Source organism: Rhinolophus ferrumequinum, chromosome 3 (genome assembly GCF_004115265.2).
Source record: "Rhinolophus ferrumequinum isolate MPI-CBG mRhiFer1 chromosome 3, mRhiFer1_v1.p, whole genome shotgun sequence".
Classification (NCBI taxonomy): Eukaryota; Metazoa; Chordata; class Mammalia; order Chiroptera; family Rhinolophidae; genus Rhinolophus; species Rhinolophus ferrumequinum.
Window position 1 is genome coordinate 38,665,267 of NC_046286.1, and position 19,116 is coordinate 38,684,382.

The 19,116-nt window shown below is 31.8% G+C and overlaps 1 protein-coding gene across 1 annotated transcript in view; it reads right to left on the bottom strand.

Moving 5' to 3' along the window:
• Window positions 1-19,116, bottom strand: part of PHIP (pleckstrin homology domain interacting protein) — a 117,145-nt gene that overhangs the window by 61,570 nt on the left and 36,459 nt on the right. Inside the window, exons 8-15 of the mRNA XM_033102445.1 lie at window positions 13,705-13,926; window positions 13,319-13,419; window positions 11,991-12,061; window positions 10,299-10,399; window positions 10,161-10,201; window positions 9,321-9,419; window positions 8,408-8,561; window positions 7,849-7,983 (exon numbers count right to left, since the gene is read on the bottom strand). Of these exons, the coding sequence (XP_032958336.1) occupies window positions 7,849-7,983; window positions 8,408-8,561; window positions 9,321-9,419; window positions 10,161-10,201; window positions 10,299-10,399; window positions 11,991-12,061; window positions 13,319-13,419; window positions 13,705-13,926 (924 nt within the window). The remainder of the gene's footprint in view (window positions 1-7,848; window positions 7,984-8,407; window positions 8,562-9,320; window positions 9,420-10,160; window positions 10,202-10,298; window positions 10,400-11,990; window positions 12,062-13,318; window positions 13,420-13,704; window positions 13,927-19,116) is intronic.

Consider the following 19,116-nt stretch of genomic DNA (forward strand, 5'->3'; position numbering starts at 1 on the left):
GAGTAGTACAATCTTTTTAGTTTAGATGTTATACTGAATTTGAAAATAACAGAATCAATACAAAAACATGTGAGTTAAGACCTGATGATAGAATTGTCATATTTAATGAAGAATATCAGTACCTTTTTCAAGGCAGAATACTATCCACAACTTTAAATATAGTATTTGTGAAGTAGAAAGGTGAATAATTAACAGAGACACAGAAATGAGGCCTAAGGCCCTAAAGCTCTCTCCTCTAAAAATGGATAAATCACCTAATCTCTCTGGAAAATGACAGAGATAATCGACATGACCACTGGAGTCCTAAAATCCTAATATCTGATATTCAGGAAGGCTCTTTAGAAGAAGTGGACAAATCTGGAAATGAAGTACACTAAAAGTACTAAAATGCAGACTAAAATTATAAGATCTAAATTATATCATTCATGAGAAACATACATACAGCTGTATATGACAAATATGTAGGAAGTATCTAGGAAGAGGAACGCAACACAAAACAGAAAGGTTAAAAATAAGGGTCATCTTAAGCAGAATCATCCTCTTATGGGATCATTATAATACAAGTCTATGACCAGCGTCAATTTTTTTATCTCGTTTCTTTTTTCAAAATACACCATTAATTAGAAGGGAGCATATTACCTAGAAAATCCTCCACAATTTAAAATTATGAATCATCTTAAATACCCTACTAATTTTATGTGATAAGACGCAGAAAGTTCTTCCTTATATATGAAGAACCTTTAAAGTTTATCAACCTGGGGAAAAATAAACTTAAGAATGTACACTACATACTGAGGACAGAAACTGTTCAATGTATGATTGGCTACCTTCTAACCATTACAACAATTATAGTGCAAACAAGGAATAGGAAGGGAAGCTATCTACACTCCAATAGTCCAGGCGACATGAAGTTACTTTAAAAGATCATTACTGACTGAATGTTTAATATTGAAAATTCTTTATGGTAACATTACATATAAATTAAAGACAGCTATTTAAAATAAGTGGTGCCAAGATAAATTTATATAAAAAGGAAACTGCTGTAACTGGCTTAATAAAACCAATAGATATATAAAAGTCATTTTGAAGAATCAGCTCTAATTTTCATCAAAAGAAAAATACACCACCAAAATAAATAATTCATCTTCAAATTTAACAGCATTTTGTTTACCATATTCTGATTTCTCTGAGGACAGCAATACTATTAACCAAATCCATCTTGAAATCTATTCTCCTTCTTTGGCCTCCCTGACATGGTATCTTACACACTCTCCAGAGACTGATTTCTTCTCCATCTTGCTAAATATGACTATAGCTAAGTTGTTTCAAGCCCTCTCCACTGCTTTCTCTATCTCCATCAGGAAGTAAATACCATTCTACATTCAACATTTCTTTCTCTTTACTCCTAGACTCTCTAAGTATTCTATCTCCAAGTGCTGACTGGCTATTTCCACAAAGATAGTTCAACACTATGTCACAATAAACATATAAAAATGAACTAAAAAAATTAGTTTTCCTTCATCTTTCATATTTCCATTAATATCATTGTTATCAAAATCACCAAGACTCAATACTCTCAACACATTTATTAAATGTGTCATTCTCCAGCCCTAATCCTTCTATCAATCACAAAACACCAAGTCCTACAAATATTTTTTTTCTTATACAAATTTCCTACTACTTACCTCTGTAATTTTTCATCAGGGTTTCACTAATAAAAGTAGTTCTCCCCCCACCTATCCAATTTCATACCTGAAATACTACTACTGGCATTCAAACTATTTTTCTCTTTAAGTTTCGGAAATATACAGTAATTTATCAAACTCCTTAAATTGTTACTATTCTTAATGTTTATAAGATATTTTGAGGCCGTCAACAATCCACCTCAACTTAACGCTTTTCATTTTACCATCCATTTTTCAAAACCTATTCCCAATTTTATAAAAATTGTTCTATGAACACGTCTTAACATTTCTTGCTTGGTTATTTATAATACTCTTCATACTTATAAAATTAATTCTTTCTTACTGATTCAATTCTTATTTATCCTTTCAATGCATAGTTTCAATTCTTCCACAATAAAACCTTTGACCAATCACCTGAAGTGATCCCTACGTCTTTAGATACAGCAATTACTTCTTCTCATATTCATGCTACCATTTGAAACTACTTATCAGTACTTCTTTTTTTTCATTTTTTCAGGTATTTCTCCCCAATTTAACTGCAAGCTGGCTGAAAACAAGTACTGTGACTTTCTCTTCCTTGTGGTCTCCATATTTTGTGCTCATGAACAAAATAAACACTCAACTATTTGCTAATCAAAATGTCTTCATCTGTGTGTTTACATTATGCATTTTACATATTTTCCCTTATAACTATCAAATCTCGAATACCTTTATGATAGCGACTCATAGAGCATGTCAAAGAACTACTACATAAAAGTAATTCACCAAATACAGTGTGATAAGCTAGAGAGACAAACTCACATTCATGGCAACAAATTTTAAGGTATGTCTTTGATACCAAGATATAGATGAGAGACAGAATCTAAAAGAACCCCAGAAACCTGAAAGAAATTAGCGATAACTTAAGTTTATAATCAGAAGATTGAAGGTAATTCCTTACCCAGAGAGGCTGAAACAAAGACTAGAAGCATCAAAGAATCCTTTTAACATACAGAGTGCTGATATGGCATCTTGTTAGATGATGACAAGTAATGAGATAGAAGGAAGGAAAGAAGAAAGGAAGAAGAAAGAAAGGAGAGAGGAAGGAAGTGAGAGAGGGAAGGAAGGAGGAAGGAAGAAAAGGAGAGAGTGAATGAGAGAGACAGAGATACGATATCCCTAAATCTTGATTCACAAGAGAACACGATATGAAATATACCTATTTTGAGCTTCTCTTTGTCCCTTTCCTAGATACATGCAGTTATAATAATTGCCAAAAACTAAAATAGCAGTAACACTGAGAACATGTTAATGTCAGAAGTATACATGTGCAAAAATTCTGAGTGGTGGATTGGCAGCCTCTGCTCACTTGGAACGTTGCAAGGAGAAATTTATTGTTCTGGATTAGTGGACACTGGAACATTTTTTTTAAATCTCAAGTAAAAGAAAGGTTAACAATTATAAAAATAAGAAAAAATTTAATTAAATAAAATTGTTATTTGGAATTTACCCATGAAACAACAAAAAATAAAGCAAAAATCAAATTCAGTAAAATTGTTTTCTAGCAAGAGACATACTGTACTGTTCAGTTAAAATCAGAACCAGACAAGAGGCAACCAGAAGAGAACTTTGAATAACATAATAGAAATATAAAGACATGGAGAGATTCATAGACACAGCTAGAACAATAGGTATAGAAAGAGAGCAGTAAAGATAAAGCAAAAGCGCCAGACACATGAGGAAAGCTACTAATGTGGAATCTACAAATCCCACTCCAAACACCTTTATTTACTATCTGATAATCAAATGGCCTAGTACTAAGAATTTGAAAGTCTCTCTTCATCTTTTCAAATAAATTTAATATTCACTTAGCTAGCCTTGTTAAAACTTCGCTATATTGTGATATTTTAAGAGAAAAAAACGTTAAAAAATAACTTTGTAAATTTAGGAACATCTATACTTTATATAAACTCCTAAAGTTGTCCACCTCTTTCAGGTAACGGAACTATATTACAAAAGCCCTCAACTTCAGAGAGTTTATACACATTTTCAAGTTATTTCTGGGAACAATTCATCTGCCTCTCAGTATTTAAGTTAGAATTTAGAGCATTTAAACTAGAGTTTAGAACTTCTGTCAAAACAAAGCTATACTGATATTTACCTTCTGCCACTACCCAAAACAAAAATGTAGGCTTGCTAAACTATACTCAAATAGTTTGGAATATTCTTAACACACACTGTCTGCCATCAATATAATATCCAAATATACTCTACTTTTTCCCTAAAACACAAATTATATGAGAACTGGTCAGCTAAAACATGAATAAGTTACATAGTTTTTTGAAGAATGTAGATAAACAAAACGTAGAGCCTAGAATTTAGTTTTTTGTAAAAAAGAATAAAGTTGCCTTATGTTCATAACCTCTTGGCAATATTCTCTCGTTTTTTCTGTGGTTCATTTAAAAGAAAAAAGAAAGATTCAAAGTTTCTACATTATATATTATGCTTTTCCAACAAATACTTTAAAAGTTTATTTTAAGATTATTTTATTTTTAGTTAAAGATGAAACAACAAAGGGGATAGGGAATGAAAGGAATATGTAGTCTATTCCATTTCATACCCTATGTTACATCATCTCACCTGTCATATACTTCTTGTAAGTAACAAAAATAAACCCAAAATCCACTCCCCAACTGCTTTTATCATCCCAACTGCCTAACAGATCCTCTATTAAGATGAAAGTTAGCAGTAAAAATAATGAAAATGACTCCATCACTTTCTAGACAAAACCACTAGCAACTTGAGAATCCATTTATGATTTGGAAATGAAATAAATTAGGAAATCATGTAAGCATACAAGGAATTAAATATCTTTATCTCAATTCTCAATCTCAAACCTTTTATTTTATTTACAAACTTAAGTGATCCTAAAATAAAGGATAAGATTTTGAAAAGTGGTGTCATGACTTGATACAGGAGAAAAAAAAAATTAGGATATTTATCTGAATGATGAATACCAGTAAAATATTAAAATATTAATGGCTCAATATTTAAAATGTATTAAAATGTATTAATAAATTTATGTATTAAAATGTAGTTACTATATATCAAACACAGAAATTTAAAAATTCAACCTTTCATCTCTGAAAAGGTTTTTGATGACGTAAGATTTTTGACTCTATAAAATTTCAAAAAAGAATTTTAACTTCTGTAATAGGTAAGAAAAGTGCAACAAAATGCTGATTAATAAAAACCAATCATTTATTATTACACGATTTCATTACCTTTTGCAAAGATATTATAAATTTCAAATGGAAAATGCAATTATAAAAAAAGGGACTAATATTAAAGCAGTATTCTCAAAATATACTTGATAAAACCTGTATGTTTAAGAATGTATGTAAAACTTTTGTTCTTTTAAAGGTGCAATTTACATTACTTATATGCTGGTCATAGGTTTAATGGTCAATTTACTTATTCATGCTATAAGCTTTGATTTTAAAACTCACACAAAATGTTAATCTTAATAATACTTCACCTAACCTTTCACCATTTCTAGTCTAAACATGGAATATTCCAGTATAACTAGTCCCTCCACATAGCGCACAAAAAAATATGTACTAAACTGAACTTGTGATTACTAATACAATTTAATGTCAGGGATTAAATTTGTACTCGATCAACTTTCATGATATTTTAGTAACTCAAAAGCTTACTTATTAGCTAGAGAGTAGAACAGTTACAACTATAGCCAAAATTCATCATGATAGTGGATAGTGAACACAAGCTTCTATTCTTCCCTCAAATTGTTTTAATCTTTATAGCAATGCTGGATGCTTTATCTTCCATCTGCCCATAGATAAAACAAACAATGAAAAGAACAAAAGAGTGAAGAGCAAAAACTAGGGCATTTAGATAACTTACAAATTAAGAGACAGATAGAAAAAAAAAATTGTCAAGCTAAATTATAAGATCTCAATAGATGTACTCAGAGTTAATAGCGTTATGAAAACATTTCCCCGCACACATACATATGAATCATTAACTGGATATAGTTGGATGTTAGCTGTGCAATGACCAACCATAACTACAGTTAGCACTTTAAGAACACATTAGCAACGAACAAAAAACATGGGTTTAAATCCCAAGTGACCTTAAACAGTCGTGTAACCTAGGTAAACCTGGGCAAAGCACTTTACCTCTGTTTCTCCATTCATAAAACCAGTAATAATAAAATCTACCCTGTTTATATTACAAGGTTTTTATGAGACCCAAATGAGGTAATATGTAGAAGTATTTTGGAAGCCATTAAAAATCGAGAAAAATTTAAAGAGTATCTTTATTCTAATGAGATGGAAGAGTAGCTCACCCGTTTTTTAAAATGCAGGATGTATTTTTAATCCTTTTTAATTTGTTTTATTTTTCTCAAAGAGTCTGAAGATTCTATGGATACTATCCAATTCTACTTATTATATAAATTTGTTTCTTCTGCCATTTAGAGGCTTTTCTCTTACTCAAAGAGTAGGAAAAATATCCTTATCTAAAACTCTTATTAAACAGTAAGTAATATGTAAGGCAATAATATAACCAACCCCTTAGCTAGTTTCAAAGAATATACAATATAATATGACTGACTTCTACTCCTTGTTGTATCACTAATTTGTAAGGGTCTAAGAGTAAATCACTTCAATCTCGAGGCGCTACAATTTTCGTACCTACTGATACGGTAGCGTATTAGTGTGATCGACTTACCTGAAGAGAAAAAAATTCACCTTTATAACTTAAAGGTAAAAGTAGTATTCAAGTATGAGAGAACATTTTCTCTATAAACACTCAGTAATACACCAATGCCCTTTGAAAATATAAAATTACTAGTCACTCATATGTGTATAGGCCGCAAACTGTTTTCTTTTGAAACTATAAAGACAAATTGAAAAATGACTAATTTCCTTTTTCAACAGAGATGTCCCAAAAAGAAGCAAACCAGACACACAAGGATGCAAAAGGGTGAAAAAAAATTTTTACCAGCATATTTAAAGATTTGCTTTTTAAAAAAACTCCTCTATACATATAATCACTAAGGAAATCCATCCATCACTAACGGACTGTACCTCAAACAATTACCATGGTCTTTTTAGGAAAATAACGATTGACAAATCTTATTTCTTACCTTATTGTACACTACCACATAATGACAAAAACAACTCAAGTTAATTCCTTCACTAACAAAAATTCCTTTTATTATCTTCTGCTTACTCTTCTCTCAAATTGTTTTTATTACTTCTTATCATGTAGAGGTTAACTTTACTATGATTATCAATTAAGTATTGAATCACTTTCATGAAATTTTTTCACATACTATTATATTTCACAAGGCTGTTTTGTGAAATAATTTCTTTTGCAAAATATTTCTGACCACATATACTATTGCTATGAGTTATTACCAGAGATCCCTATCATTGATTTTTAAGAAAAATCTAAACATGCCAAAAGAGTAGAAACACATTTTTCTTTCTGTTCTCTTTGTTGAAAGGTACCACTGATATATAGGAAGTAGATTTAAAAAATATATAAACAGTAGTATTTGAGGAGCACTTTATACTTCATATAATGGTTAGAGAGGAGTGGAACACTGCAGAATAAAGTGTATGTGATATTAAACCACTGCAATTCAAATACTCAGGAAAATACACTAAAATTCTATGTAAGAAGCAAAATATGGAAGGAAAAGGGTTTAATCCCAAATAAATATCTAACATACTATAACTTGAAAAAATGGCAAGAATGACTGATTCTTTGGCTTTAATTTTAGAATGGGTGTTATTTTAATAAATTGTTATACTATAAGACTACTAATGAAATACAATAATATTAAGTATAATTTCTTCACATAGTTTTCAAACTTTTGTTTTACCTATATATCTTCATATTTGTGAGTTTCTCATCAAAGTTTCACTGTTAAGACTATTTTAAAAACTAGTTTAGTTATCACAATATTCATGTATTGTAATATGTACAATTTTCTTTTAAATTGAGCATCTAAAGTGTGGAATAAGCAACCTTTTGAAACTTAGTCAAAATAACGTCTGGACCAATTCTTAAATGGATTTCCTTTGTGATATGCAGAGTACCTGCGTCAAGAAGTCCCCAATTCTTTAAAAGCTATGAAGAGACTGATAATTACCATATTGAAATAAGATCGAATTTTGACTCCTCTTGCCAGATCCCATACTATCACGTTTCCATCATGACCAGCAGAAAAGAGAACTCTTGGATCAAATGGGTGTGGCTCAAGAACAAACACCTCATCTTCATGACCCTGAAATATTTTTGAAGTAGCAAAGAATTATAAACATTAAAAAAGAAAATTCAAACACCAATATGGAAACATTTCTAGAATTTTAAGTTTTAAGTATTACTAAAGTGGCAAAAATCTTCATATTTATCAATGTGTAATAATAAAGCTGAGCTACTATCACTGTCCAGGCCTTTGCTATCATTTGGTGAAACCTGAGAATATTACTGATGCAGCCCCACATACTGAAAAACAGCAAGGATCTGTATTTCCAAGCCAAACCTATTTAACTGCATTTTAAATTTATTTCCAATCTCCTGCAAAGAGCTGTTATCCATCTAGCAAGTTAGTCTTTTAGTTAACATAAAATACTTCATTTTTCAATGAAAATATTCCATTCTATAATCAGTTTCAAATATGCTGAATAAAAATTAATCTTTTTTCTCACCATCAGCACGTGAATTAGTTGACCAGTGTAAGAATTCCAAACTTTCAAAGTCATGTTATTAACTGCAGTTATAACTGTATTGTCATGTCGATCCCATGCTACCATAGTTACTTTCATTTTTGTGATTTTATCTTCTACTCCTTGAAGGTTTTGGCTGAAAGTGATGGAGGCAGTATTTGTTTACGCAGACATTATTTATAAATATCATCAGTATGACAAAAAAACCTAAACATATAATCTCTTAATTTATATTCATTAACATTAACTATCACTTAACTGTAATTAAGAATAGTTTGAATAAACATAGAATGATGGCAAAAATCACTGCACTGACTCAGCAAGCCCAGAATTCCAGCCCTCCTAAACCCCTAGTTATAGATGACGTGGAGTAAAAATATCACTGCTTTAACTCTATCTGGACCCAGGAACTCTGTATGTCATGCTGCTCACTCTCCATCTTTTACTGCTGCTGTCATGCCCTGCTAACTGCTTTGTTTTTCCATCCATCAGAGACTACTACACACAAATACAAATAGAAAAAAATGCTAAAATATTAAGACCAAAATAACAGTTACAAGGTGTAATATAATTTCTGTTGGCTGGAGAAAACCATTGGATATACCTCATCATCCCTCTGTGACACACAGAACATTATTATATATTTTGCTTTTAAAAAACTAGTGAAACTTAAACTATTCTTACAGTATTATCATCCTCTTAACAAAACTAAACTGAAAAAAAATCATTAATGCAGGTCTGCTCAGATACTGCAAAAAAATCATTTCATAAAAATTAAAGTCTTTCATCTCTAATAGTACCCCTATTTATTATAATCATTTTAACAGGAATAAATATAACATACTCTAAAATGCTCTACCTACATTTATGTATTATTTAAAATTTGACCGCTTACCCTGCTGGACGAGTAGCCATATCCAACAAAATGCTCTTCCATTCTCTTCGTTTAAATTGCCAAATGCGGGCTGTCCCATCACGACTCCCACTTACAAACCTGTATTAAAAGGAGCCCATCCCCCAAAGAAATGTACTTTCCCAGAATTATGTACTTAAAAATACTAAGAAAGACAGCACTCATCTTTACTTACACAGTATTGTAATACAATAAAGATTACTCTATCAGGTATTCCCTGCAAATCTAAGAACTTCTGAAACTTCATAGGTTCTTAAAATTTTATACAAACATATTCCAATATTCACAGCTAGATCTCAAAATAACATTCAATAAGGTTGAGATTCAAGGCCATTATTTACTATCTCAGAAATAAAACTGATTTTTCCAACAGAAAAATACTGATTTTCTTCCCAGCATTAATGAACTTGTTTTACTCAAGGTACTTAGAAACACCTTTCTTTCATTTTGAAACAAGAACGTGGAAAAATTTAAACAATGTCATCTAAGTTTATCAATTGACAGTTCTGCTTCAAATATTACATTGTGATACATTTCCAATCTCTACTAAAAATTTCCCTATACTTTGATAGGTACAAGAAATATATAATGTGGCTAAAAGTCCCTGTTATTAAAAGTAGCCAAATAAACATTATTACAAATAAAACCAAGATGTGTTTACATGCATGTGAAGGCTATATTCACTTTTTAGTATAACTGGTCAAGATTTTTATTTTAGGTGGTTAATTTGTATACAAATCTAATTAAAACCTGAGTATAAAAATAGTCTTTATTGCATAATTTTTAAATTGGAATTAAATTTAATAAAAATAATTATTTTACCTGTTACTAGTGTTGGAAAACTGGATACTGTCAACTTTGTCCTATATATAAACAGATAAACAAAAAGAGGATCAGAATATAATAAAGTGTTACAATCATTTAAATTGTGCTCATCTAATCCTTTTTACTAATACTTACAGTATGAAACTCCAATTCTGATATTTTTTCTGGCTGACCTGATCCAAAAAAATAAACTCTAATAATATGATCTGTGCTTCCTGTGGCCAGAAACATTCCACCTGAAGAATAACAGCACACATTTATGAGTAAAACACAATTTCAAAATCTCTGAAAATTAGAAAATACAATGCAAGCGACATTACGACAATATATACTGAATGATTAATACTTTACTGTAAAACTATTCCTATTTTTCCTAAGTATATAAGACATCTAATCTGAATTTAATAGTTTGTTAACATAGCTTTGACTAGGATGAGTTTTTCAATATTTACAAAAATAAAGCATTCCACTACAAATGATTTCACTAAGTAGTTACATATAATTGCTCAAGTCCCTCTTTTGCCCCATCTGCCATCTGTTAAAATTCTATCAAACTTTTAGGGTCCAACTCCTTCAGTAAGTTGTCTTTATAAACTTTGCAATCAAATAACCCTGTTTTCTTCTGAACTCTGTTAAGACTTTGTCTTATAGCACATACATTCTACCTTCCATTATAGTTATTTGTATATTCAAACTACTCTCTCTTTGGAATCAATATTCTCCCACAGTGTTGAAAACAGTGCTATATATAATTGTATTAAAGTACTCTGAATGCATGTATAGAGCCTACATTTGTGTTATTACTACCGTGTTTCCCCAAAAATAAGACCTAGCCAGACCATCAGCTCTAATGCGTCTTTTGGAGCAAAAATTAATATAAGACCCGGTATATATTATGTTATATTATGTTATATTATATTATATTTATTATATTATATTATACTAGACCAGGTATTTTGTTATATTATATTAGACCAGGTATTATATTAATTATATAAGACCGGGTATTATATATTATACCGGGTCTTATATTAATTTTTGCTCCAAAAGACGCATTAGAGCTGATGGTCCAGCTAGGTCTTATTTTCGGGGAAATACGGTGGAAGGAAAACTATTCATGGAAGCAACAGTGGAAATCTGGAAGTTAAAAATTAAAGATGTTTGCACACTATCTCAAGTACTACTGCTACCCAAATTATGAAATGAAAAGATTAAGTAAAACTGGAAATAACTGGTGTTAGGAACATTAAGTATTAAATCTATTCATGTTTCATTTTATTTTCTCATGAATTCAAATCTCCAGATCATAATTTGCTTAAAAAGACATATTCATTCAAAACGCTGCTGCATAAACTCAAAACTTAATTGGAATATCAGCATTGTTATACAGCTACCTTTTAAAGAGCAAATAAGAACAGTTTTGGAGCAAAGTAGTTAATAAAGCTGTACAAATATCAAATTTATTTTACTTCGCAACATGGGATACCTCCAAAAATCCATGAAAATATAAAGCCAATTTAAAATACATTTCTTCCAGCAAGATAACTACTCAAAGATTTATTCTTCAACAGAGTAAAATTTGAAACTATTTATTCTTTCCTAAGAGAGCATTATGGTCTTCTTCAAAAAAAAATAATAGTCATGTGAGTATACATAGTAAACTGTAGCAAAGTTCAAATATTTCTAAATTAATTTCCATCCCCTGCCATGCACATGAGAATATGATTTATATTACAACAGTAAATATTTTCCAAAATTTTATGTGTTCCACTAGAAACTTTCTAATGTCCAATTTTAAGCGGAAAATTAGGGAGAACAAAATCTTACCAGCACTAAAAGAAGAACAGATCATTTGAACTCCAGGCCTAGGGCGCTCTGTAAATTTTGCAGGTCTTGGACTATAATACAAAAAATAAACAATTAAAAATATCCCAAAGGGAGTAGCAACACCAGAAATCAGCTGTTTCAAAAAACAATCACAGAAGGACAGAATTAAATAAGTAGCAACAGATGGCTCTCTTTCTAAAAACAAGTTCAAAATCATTATGTGTCATGATCAGCAGATCTCGTAGAAACTCTAGATACAGATTTTGTAGGAGCTCCTGATTACACAACAATCCACACATAAAACAATCCCAAAGTCACTGTCACACCAGACATGTAGTTATTAGTTATATTTACTCCTAATCAAATTTAATAGGGTCTTAGTTTTTTATAGAGTAGAACAGCAATACACAAATACATTAGGAAATAAATCATTTGTAAATATGAACACACTAGCAAAGTAGGTGCTGCCTCTGTGGCATATGCATACCACCAATAACTAAACTTTTTCAATATCAGACATTATTAATTAAATATCTCCCTTTGTTTATCTTCTAATGTGACAAAATATGTCTTATAAGACTCCAAAAAAGAAGAATCTTACATTTATTCTAGTGAAAATCTTAAGACTATTTGACTCTTAGGTCAACTATAATATAGCTCATTCAAAACAGTGATCTTTAGAAAATAGGTCACATTCAACTATCTTTTCATTAATTGTACAATTATATTAGATTATGTCTTATATTACTACTGACAATAAATGTTATAATCAACCATATTAAAGAAAACAATTATAGATATTACATGATACCAACTCCAATACATATACAATGTATTTGTAATGTTCCAATACAGTGATCATATTTAAAGCCCTACTTAATATGCATTTTGACCTAGTTTTTCTCAGATTAGGGAAACATTTCAAAAATAATTAGAGCCTTCAATCTCAACCAGAGTGCACTGCAGAACTTTTACAATCCATAGCAAACAAATATAGAGTGGTTTCAGTTTTGTGATCACGTAAGGAAAAAAAAAAAAACAAGTGGTAATAAAACAGGAGTATTTTGAAGGAAAGAGCTAAGGCTATGACAAAGATAAGTGAAAAAAGAAACATGTTAACATAAGAAAACATTCTTGCATAAAAGGAAAAAGGGAAACATAAAAATGAAAGAGGTTAATATCAATGAAAAGCCAAAATGAATTTGTTATTTATTCAAGGGAAAAAAGTAAATTCATTCCTATTGTTGACTTTGTAGCTTTTGCAATTTCAACCATTAAACATATTTATGTTTTTAATGTCACATCTATAAAATAAAAGAGCAACTGACTTTATTTTAAGGGTTCCAGCATCCCACAACCAAAAACAAATAGTGCCATCTGCCCCAGTAGAAGACAGGTATCTCTTTGAGCCACTGCACAACGGTGAGAACTGAAAAATAATCAAAGAAAAAAAAAATACCTTTACAAGAGTGACACAATCCAAAAAATAAACCCATTTTTTACCACACAAATAATAACAATAATAGAATTGGAAAACTCCCAGAATTGACAGTCATTACTGATTACCAGGTTATTTAAAGTCCATTTATAAAGAAAGCAGAAATATTCATTTCTTTGTTTTAGCTGGCTTTATACAATGGATTATAAAAGTGACTTCTTAAAATTTACTTTAAATTATAATCAAAAAGGATTTTCCAGGGATTAAAACAACTACCTGTAGTGATGTTATAGATGCACTGTGGCCCTGAAGAACAGCCAAAGGTGCACATGTTCGAAGACACCAGACTCGGATCATTTTATCACAACTTCCAGCCGCTATCATGGTATTCTCAAAGTTTACAGCCATGTCTGATATCTCAGCAGCATGTCCTCTTAAAGTAGCTAATAATCTCCCATCATCTGTTGCCCAGATTTTCACAAGACAGTCATCAGAACCCTTCAAATAAGAATAACAGAAATAACTATAATTTTTAATTCAAAATATTAACACATACAAAGAAATCATATTTGTTATGTCCACTTCCCAACAATTATATTAAGTACTGAAAAGTGTTAAATACTTACTTGTGTTAGTAATTTTCCTCTACACAAGGCTCCTCATTTTATTAAATAACTCACTTACAAATAATACCCATGTGCCTACATCTAACAGAAGTAAGATGTTAGCAATAACTAACATTTACCTACTATCCCCTCCCCACCATCCATAAAAACCTCTATCTGGAATCCTGTGAAAGAATCTGAACTTCGGAAGTAGCAAAACAAAATTGTAATTGCAAAACAAAGGTAATATACAATACTGAAAATAAAAGTAAGCTCATATGGGGCTTTTTCTCCTAGGAAGCTAAAAACTTAATATGTATGAGTTTTCCATCTTTGATCTTCAGCTAAATATCCATATAAATCACCCAAAGCCAGTTATCAGAAAAAATTTTATCTGAAGTCAATAAAAATACATAAATTACTTGTTTTCACTGCAACAGCAGCGTAAGCTCATCAAGAAATTATAAAAGATACACAGTAAGTATAGGTATTTACAAATAAACATTTCAATTTCATATAGCCAAAGTAGAGACTAAGACTTTTAGGCTTTTTTTTTTTTTAATTCTCTCATTTTCCTTATTCATCTTATAGCTTTAAGTTTATAGGGTTTTCCTAATCTCTCCCTATAACCCCCTATTTTTCATCATTAAAAAGTTTTAAATATACAAAGGGTAAAGAATACTATCATTAACCCCATATATCCATTCTCCAGATTCGAAATTCATCAACAGGTTTCAAAGGTTGCATTTATTAAAATTCCTTACAATGTCCAATCTAATACTTAAAAAAAAGAAAAAAAAAAATCAGGGGCCAGCCCGGTGGCTCAGGCGGTTAGAGCTCCGTGCTCCTAACTCCGAAGGCTGCCGATTCGATTCCCACATGGGCCAGTGGGCTCTCAACCACAAGGTTGCCGGTTCAATTCCTTAAGCCCCACAAGGGATGGTGGGTTCCACCCCCTGCAACTAAGATTGAACACAGCACCTTGAGCTGAGCTACCGCTGAGCTCCCAAATGGCTCAGTTGGTTGGAGCGCGCCGCGTCCTCTCAACCACAAGGTTGCCAGTTCAATTCCTCCAGTCCCACAAGGGATGGTGGGCAGAGCCCCCTGCAACTAGCAACGGCAACTGGACCTGGAGCTGAGCTGCGCCCCCCACAACTAAGATTGAAAGGACAACAACTTGACTTGAAAAAAAGGCCTGGAAGTACACACTGTTCCCCAATAAAGTACTGTTTAAAAAAAAAAGTCATACCTGACATTAGAAAATACTTAAAGGATGTACAAAAGCAAATGACACAGACCAAGTTGTCTATTTCATACTGACAATAGATATGACACACAATTGATCACACAGTATTAACAGAACATGTTAAATGCTGTACCCAAAACGAGACTCTGCCAATACTACCTACAACATTCTCAATTAACTATAAAACCAGTTCTTCTGACTGAGTTCTGAAGCAAATTAAATGGGTTACCACCCACTAAAAATAAGTAAAACTTAACTTTGGTAAATTATCCACATTAAAATCTGGTATTACCATCACACTCACTTAATCTCAAGCACTTCATCGATAAAATGAGGTTAAATTGGATGATCTCTAAGGTTCCCTCCATACCTTTAAAATTTGGTGCTTCATGCCTTTATTTATCCATTTGCCTTGCAATTAAAATATGTGCCAAACACTGGAAATACAAGGATGAGATATAAGGACACAATATTCCCGTTCTCATGAAGCAAAGCAGAAGAGTGTAAATGCCATAACAAGTCCTAAGTGCTAGCATACAGATGAGCTCCAAGCCAAGGAGCAGCTTGTTTTTCCTGAGAGGTGGAGAAGTAAGATCTGGAAAGGAATCCAGAAACAGTGATACAGTGTTATGCATGAAGAGGCAATGTAGTGTAGTAGCTTAAGAGCACAGACTCTAGGGTGAAATGTCTGGGTTCATGACCTGGCATGACTACTTTCTAGATGCTTGACCTTTGGCAAGTAACTTATGCTTCCTGTGCCTCACTTTTCTTATTTGTACCTACCTCATAGGGTTATTGCAAAAACTAAATTGAGTAAATGAAAGTAGAGTGCCTGTCACCTGGTAAAAGCTATATATGGAGTACCACACTGCTTTTGTTGGTGATATTCTTATTTTTTCAATAATAATATTACTATTAAAGAGAATAAACATTCCTAGAGAGAGAAGTATGATCAAAGGCATGAAAATGTGAATGTTGAGTACTTCCGGAAACTACAAGTAGTCTGTAAGCTAACTTAGAGTGTGAAGTGAAGGCATGAGGATGAAGTCAGGCAAAAACTGAAGGACTGTTTTACGGTGTACTAAGGAATATGATATAAAATGGGGTCCCTTAAGATTATCAAGCAGGATCAGATTTACGTTTTCCAAAGATCATACTGGCATCAGTGTGAATTAAGCTAGAAAGTAGATCAGCTGAAAGTTGTTAAAATAGTACAGGCAGGAGAGAATGAGTGATAAAATTAAGATTATTACAGAAGAGATGGATATAATAACTATTTAGGAAATTAAAGGGATGACGATTGTATCATCCCTTTAATTGTGGGAACTGAAGAAGGAGCTGTATACTATGACTTCCAGAAAGCTTGTCTACCTGGCACATGTGGGAAGTATATGGGGTATTAGCTGAATTTAAAAAAATGGCTTAAAGCATTCGTTCAACTTTCAATTTCTCTAAATTCCACAAATTAAGTCAATTTATTCACTTCACTTGTTTATCTTCTAAAAATTAAGGCAATATTTGGCTCTGACCTACATTCACAACAAAAAATAAATGAAATACATGAAAAAAATAAAATCATAACATCTCATTATGCTTCACAGTACTGATATAATTCATTTTGTTCTTACAAGTATATATCTGAAAAAGACTTTGCTTTACATTCTACCATAAAAGGTGTTTCACATATTTTTCATGTTAAAAAACAGGAAAAAACAAACCCAGTTTTTTGACCAAAATGCCAGCTTCACTGAAACAGTGGCAACCTGTGATCTAAAAATCAGCCTCCAGACTTTTCACAAATTAAAATGTAACAAAAAGTCCCACTATATTCTTATTGAATTTATTATTTAGTAACCTCATCAATTTAGTATTAATAATTTTGCTCTATTTAGACAAGCAATTAATAATACGAATATAAACCAAAAAACACTATGGACATGTTCCCCAAGTGTGCATTATCCCAATTAACCTTTTTTCCTTCCATTAAATTGAAGGAGAGAAATCTTTGATTGCCCTTTCAGGGAAATCTCTCCTTACTATTCTCTCCCATGACGAATAGTGTGCTGTCTCCACCCTTACCCCTGCTCCCCAGAACCGGCAGAATTTCAAACAGAACTCTAAAGCATCCTTAAGCAATTTCTATTTCATGCAACATTAATTATGATCGTTAATTTATTTTTATGGGAATGTGAAACTAAAGATGATCTGACAAATTCAACTAAGTTATTTCAAAATGACTATCAGAAATATACATAAATAACTGAAAAGGACTGCAGAAGGAAAATTAAATTTACTGGGAAAACATTTTTAAAAGCACTATAAATGTGTTTAAATTGAATGTGAAAGGATGAATTAAAAATTGATAAAATTCTTTTTAAAAAGACCAAACTGTAGAGCGGAATTTAACAGACAAACTTTCTCCAACAAGCCTACTTCAAATGTTAGTAAGGTCAATAATAAACCAAAGAGTAGGACATTATAGTCTTTCAAACAAAATGTTAAAAAGAGTTGTGAACATTAAAATAAAAACAATGCTATGTTAATGGTGAAAGGAATGAGATCAAACACAAAGGCACAGGGGTTGGTCTTGGACAGAAGAGATACATAGGCTTCTAAGATGTATGAAGGCAAGAGAGGAATGGTAGATATAGCAATTTTAAAGTAAACAGTTAAGAAATTAGATGATTCTAACCTTAGTATGTAAAACAAATATCTGAGGATTATTTCCTAAAAAGGGGGAAGCGGAAAACAAAAGGAACCAAAACAAGTAAAGAAAGTTTAGAAATACAGTGAAGAGCAGTAAGAAAAAAGGGAAAAATATCTGTGATCAACAGTGAAAGTCCTGCTAAAATAGGATAACATGATTTTAGAAAAACCTAAGCTGTCAAATTTTTTCAGCAAAGTTCCAATGCTTCGGGGAAAACAAAACAGTCATTTTTCTTAATTTATTGGGGTGACATTGGTTAGTAAAATTATATAGGTTTCAAGAGTACAATTCTATACTACATCATCTATATATTGCATTGTATGTTCACCACCCAGAGTCAGTTCTTCCATCACCATATATGTGTGACCTCCTTTACCCTCTTGTACCTCTCCCCTCCCCCACTTGCCCTTTGGTAAACACTATTGTCTGTGTCTATGAGTTTTTGTTTGTCTCGTTCATTTGTTGCTTCAGTTTTATATCCCATATGAGTGAAATAGGATTCTCGACTTTCTCTGACTTATTCTGCTTAGCATGATAATCTCAGGATCCATCCATGTTGTCGCAAATGGGAGTACTGCATATTTTCTTATAGCTGGATAATATTCCATTGTACATATGTACCACATCTTCTTTATCCAATCATCTATCGAAGGACACTTTGGCAGTTTTTGTTTTGGGCACCGTGAATAATGCTGCAATGAACATAGGGATACATGTATCTTTATGGATATTTTCAAATTTTTTGGATACCCAGAGGAGGGATTGCTGTCATATGGTAATTCTATTCTTAATTTTTTGAGGAACTTCCATACTGTTTTCCATAAGTGCCTGGACCAATTACATTACCACCAGCAGTGTACAAGGGCTCCTTTTTCTCCACTCCTAGCCTCTCCAATATTATTACTTGTCTTCTTGATAAAAGCCATTCTAACCAGTGTGCAGTGGTATCTCATTGTGTTTTTGATTTGCATTTCCTTAATAGCTCGTGAAGTTGAACATCTTTTCATGTATCTGTTGGCCGTTTGTATGTCTTCTTGGGAGAAGTGTCTGTTCAAGTCCTCTGCCCATTTTTCATTGGATTGTTTGTTTTTTTTGTTGTCGTTGAGTTGTCTGAGTTCTTTATATATTTT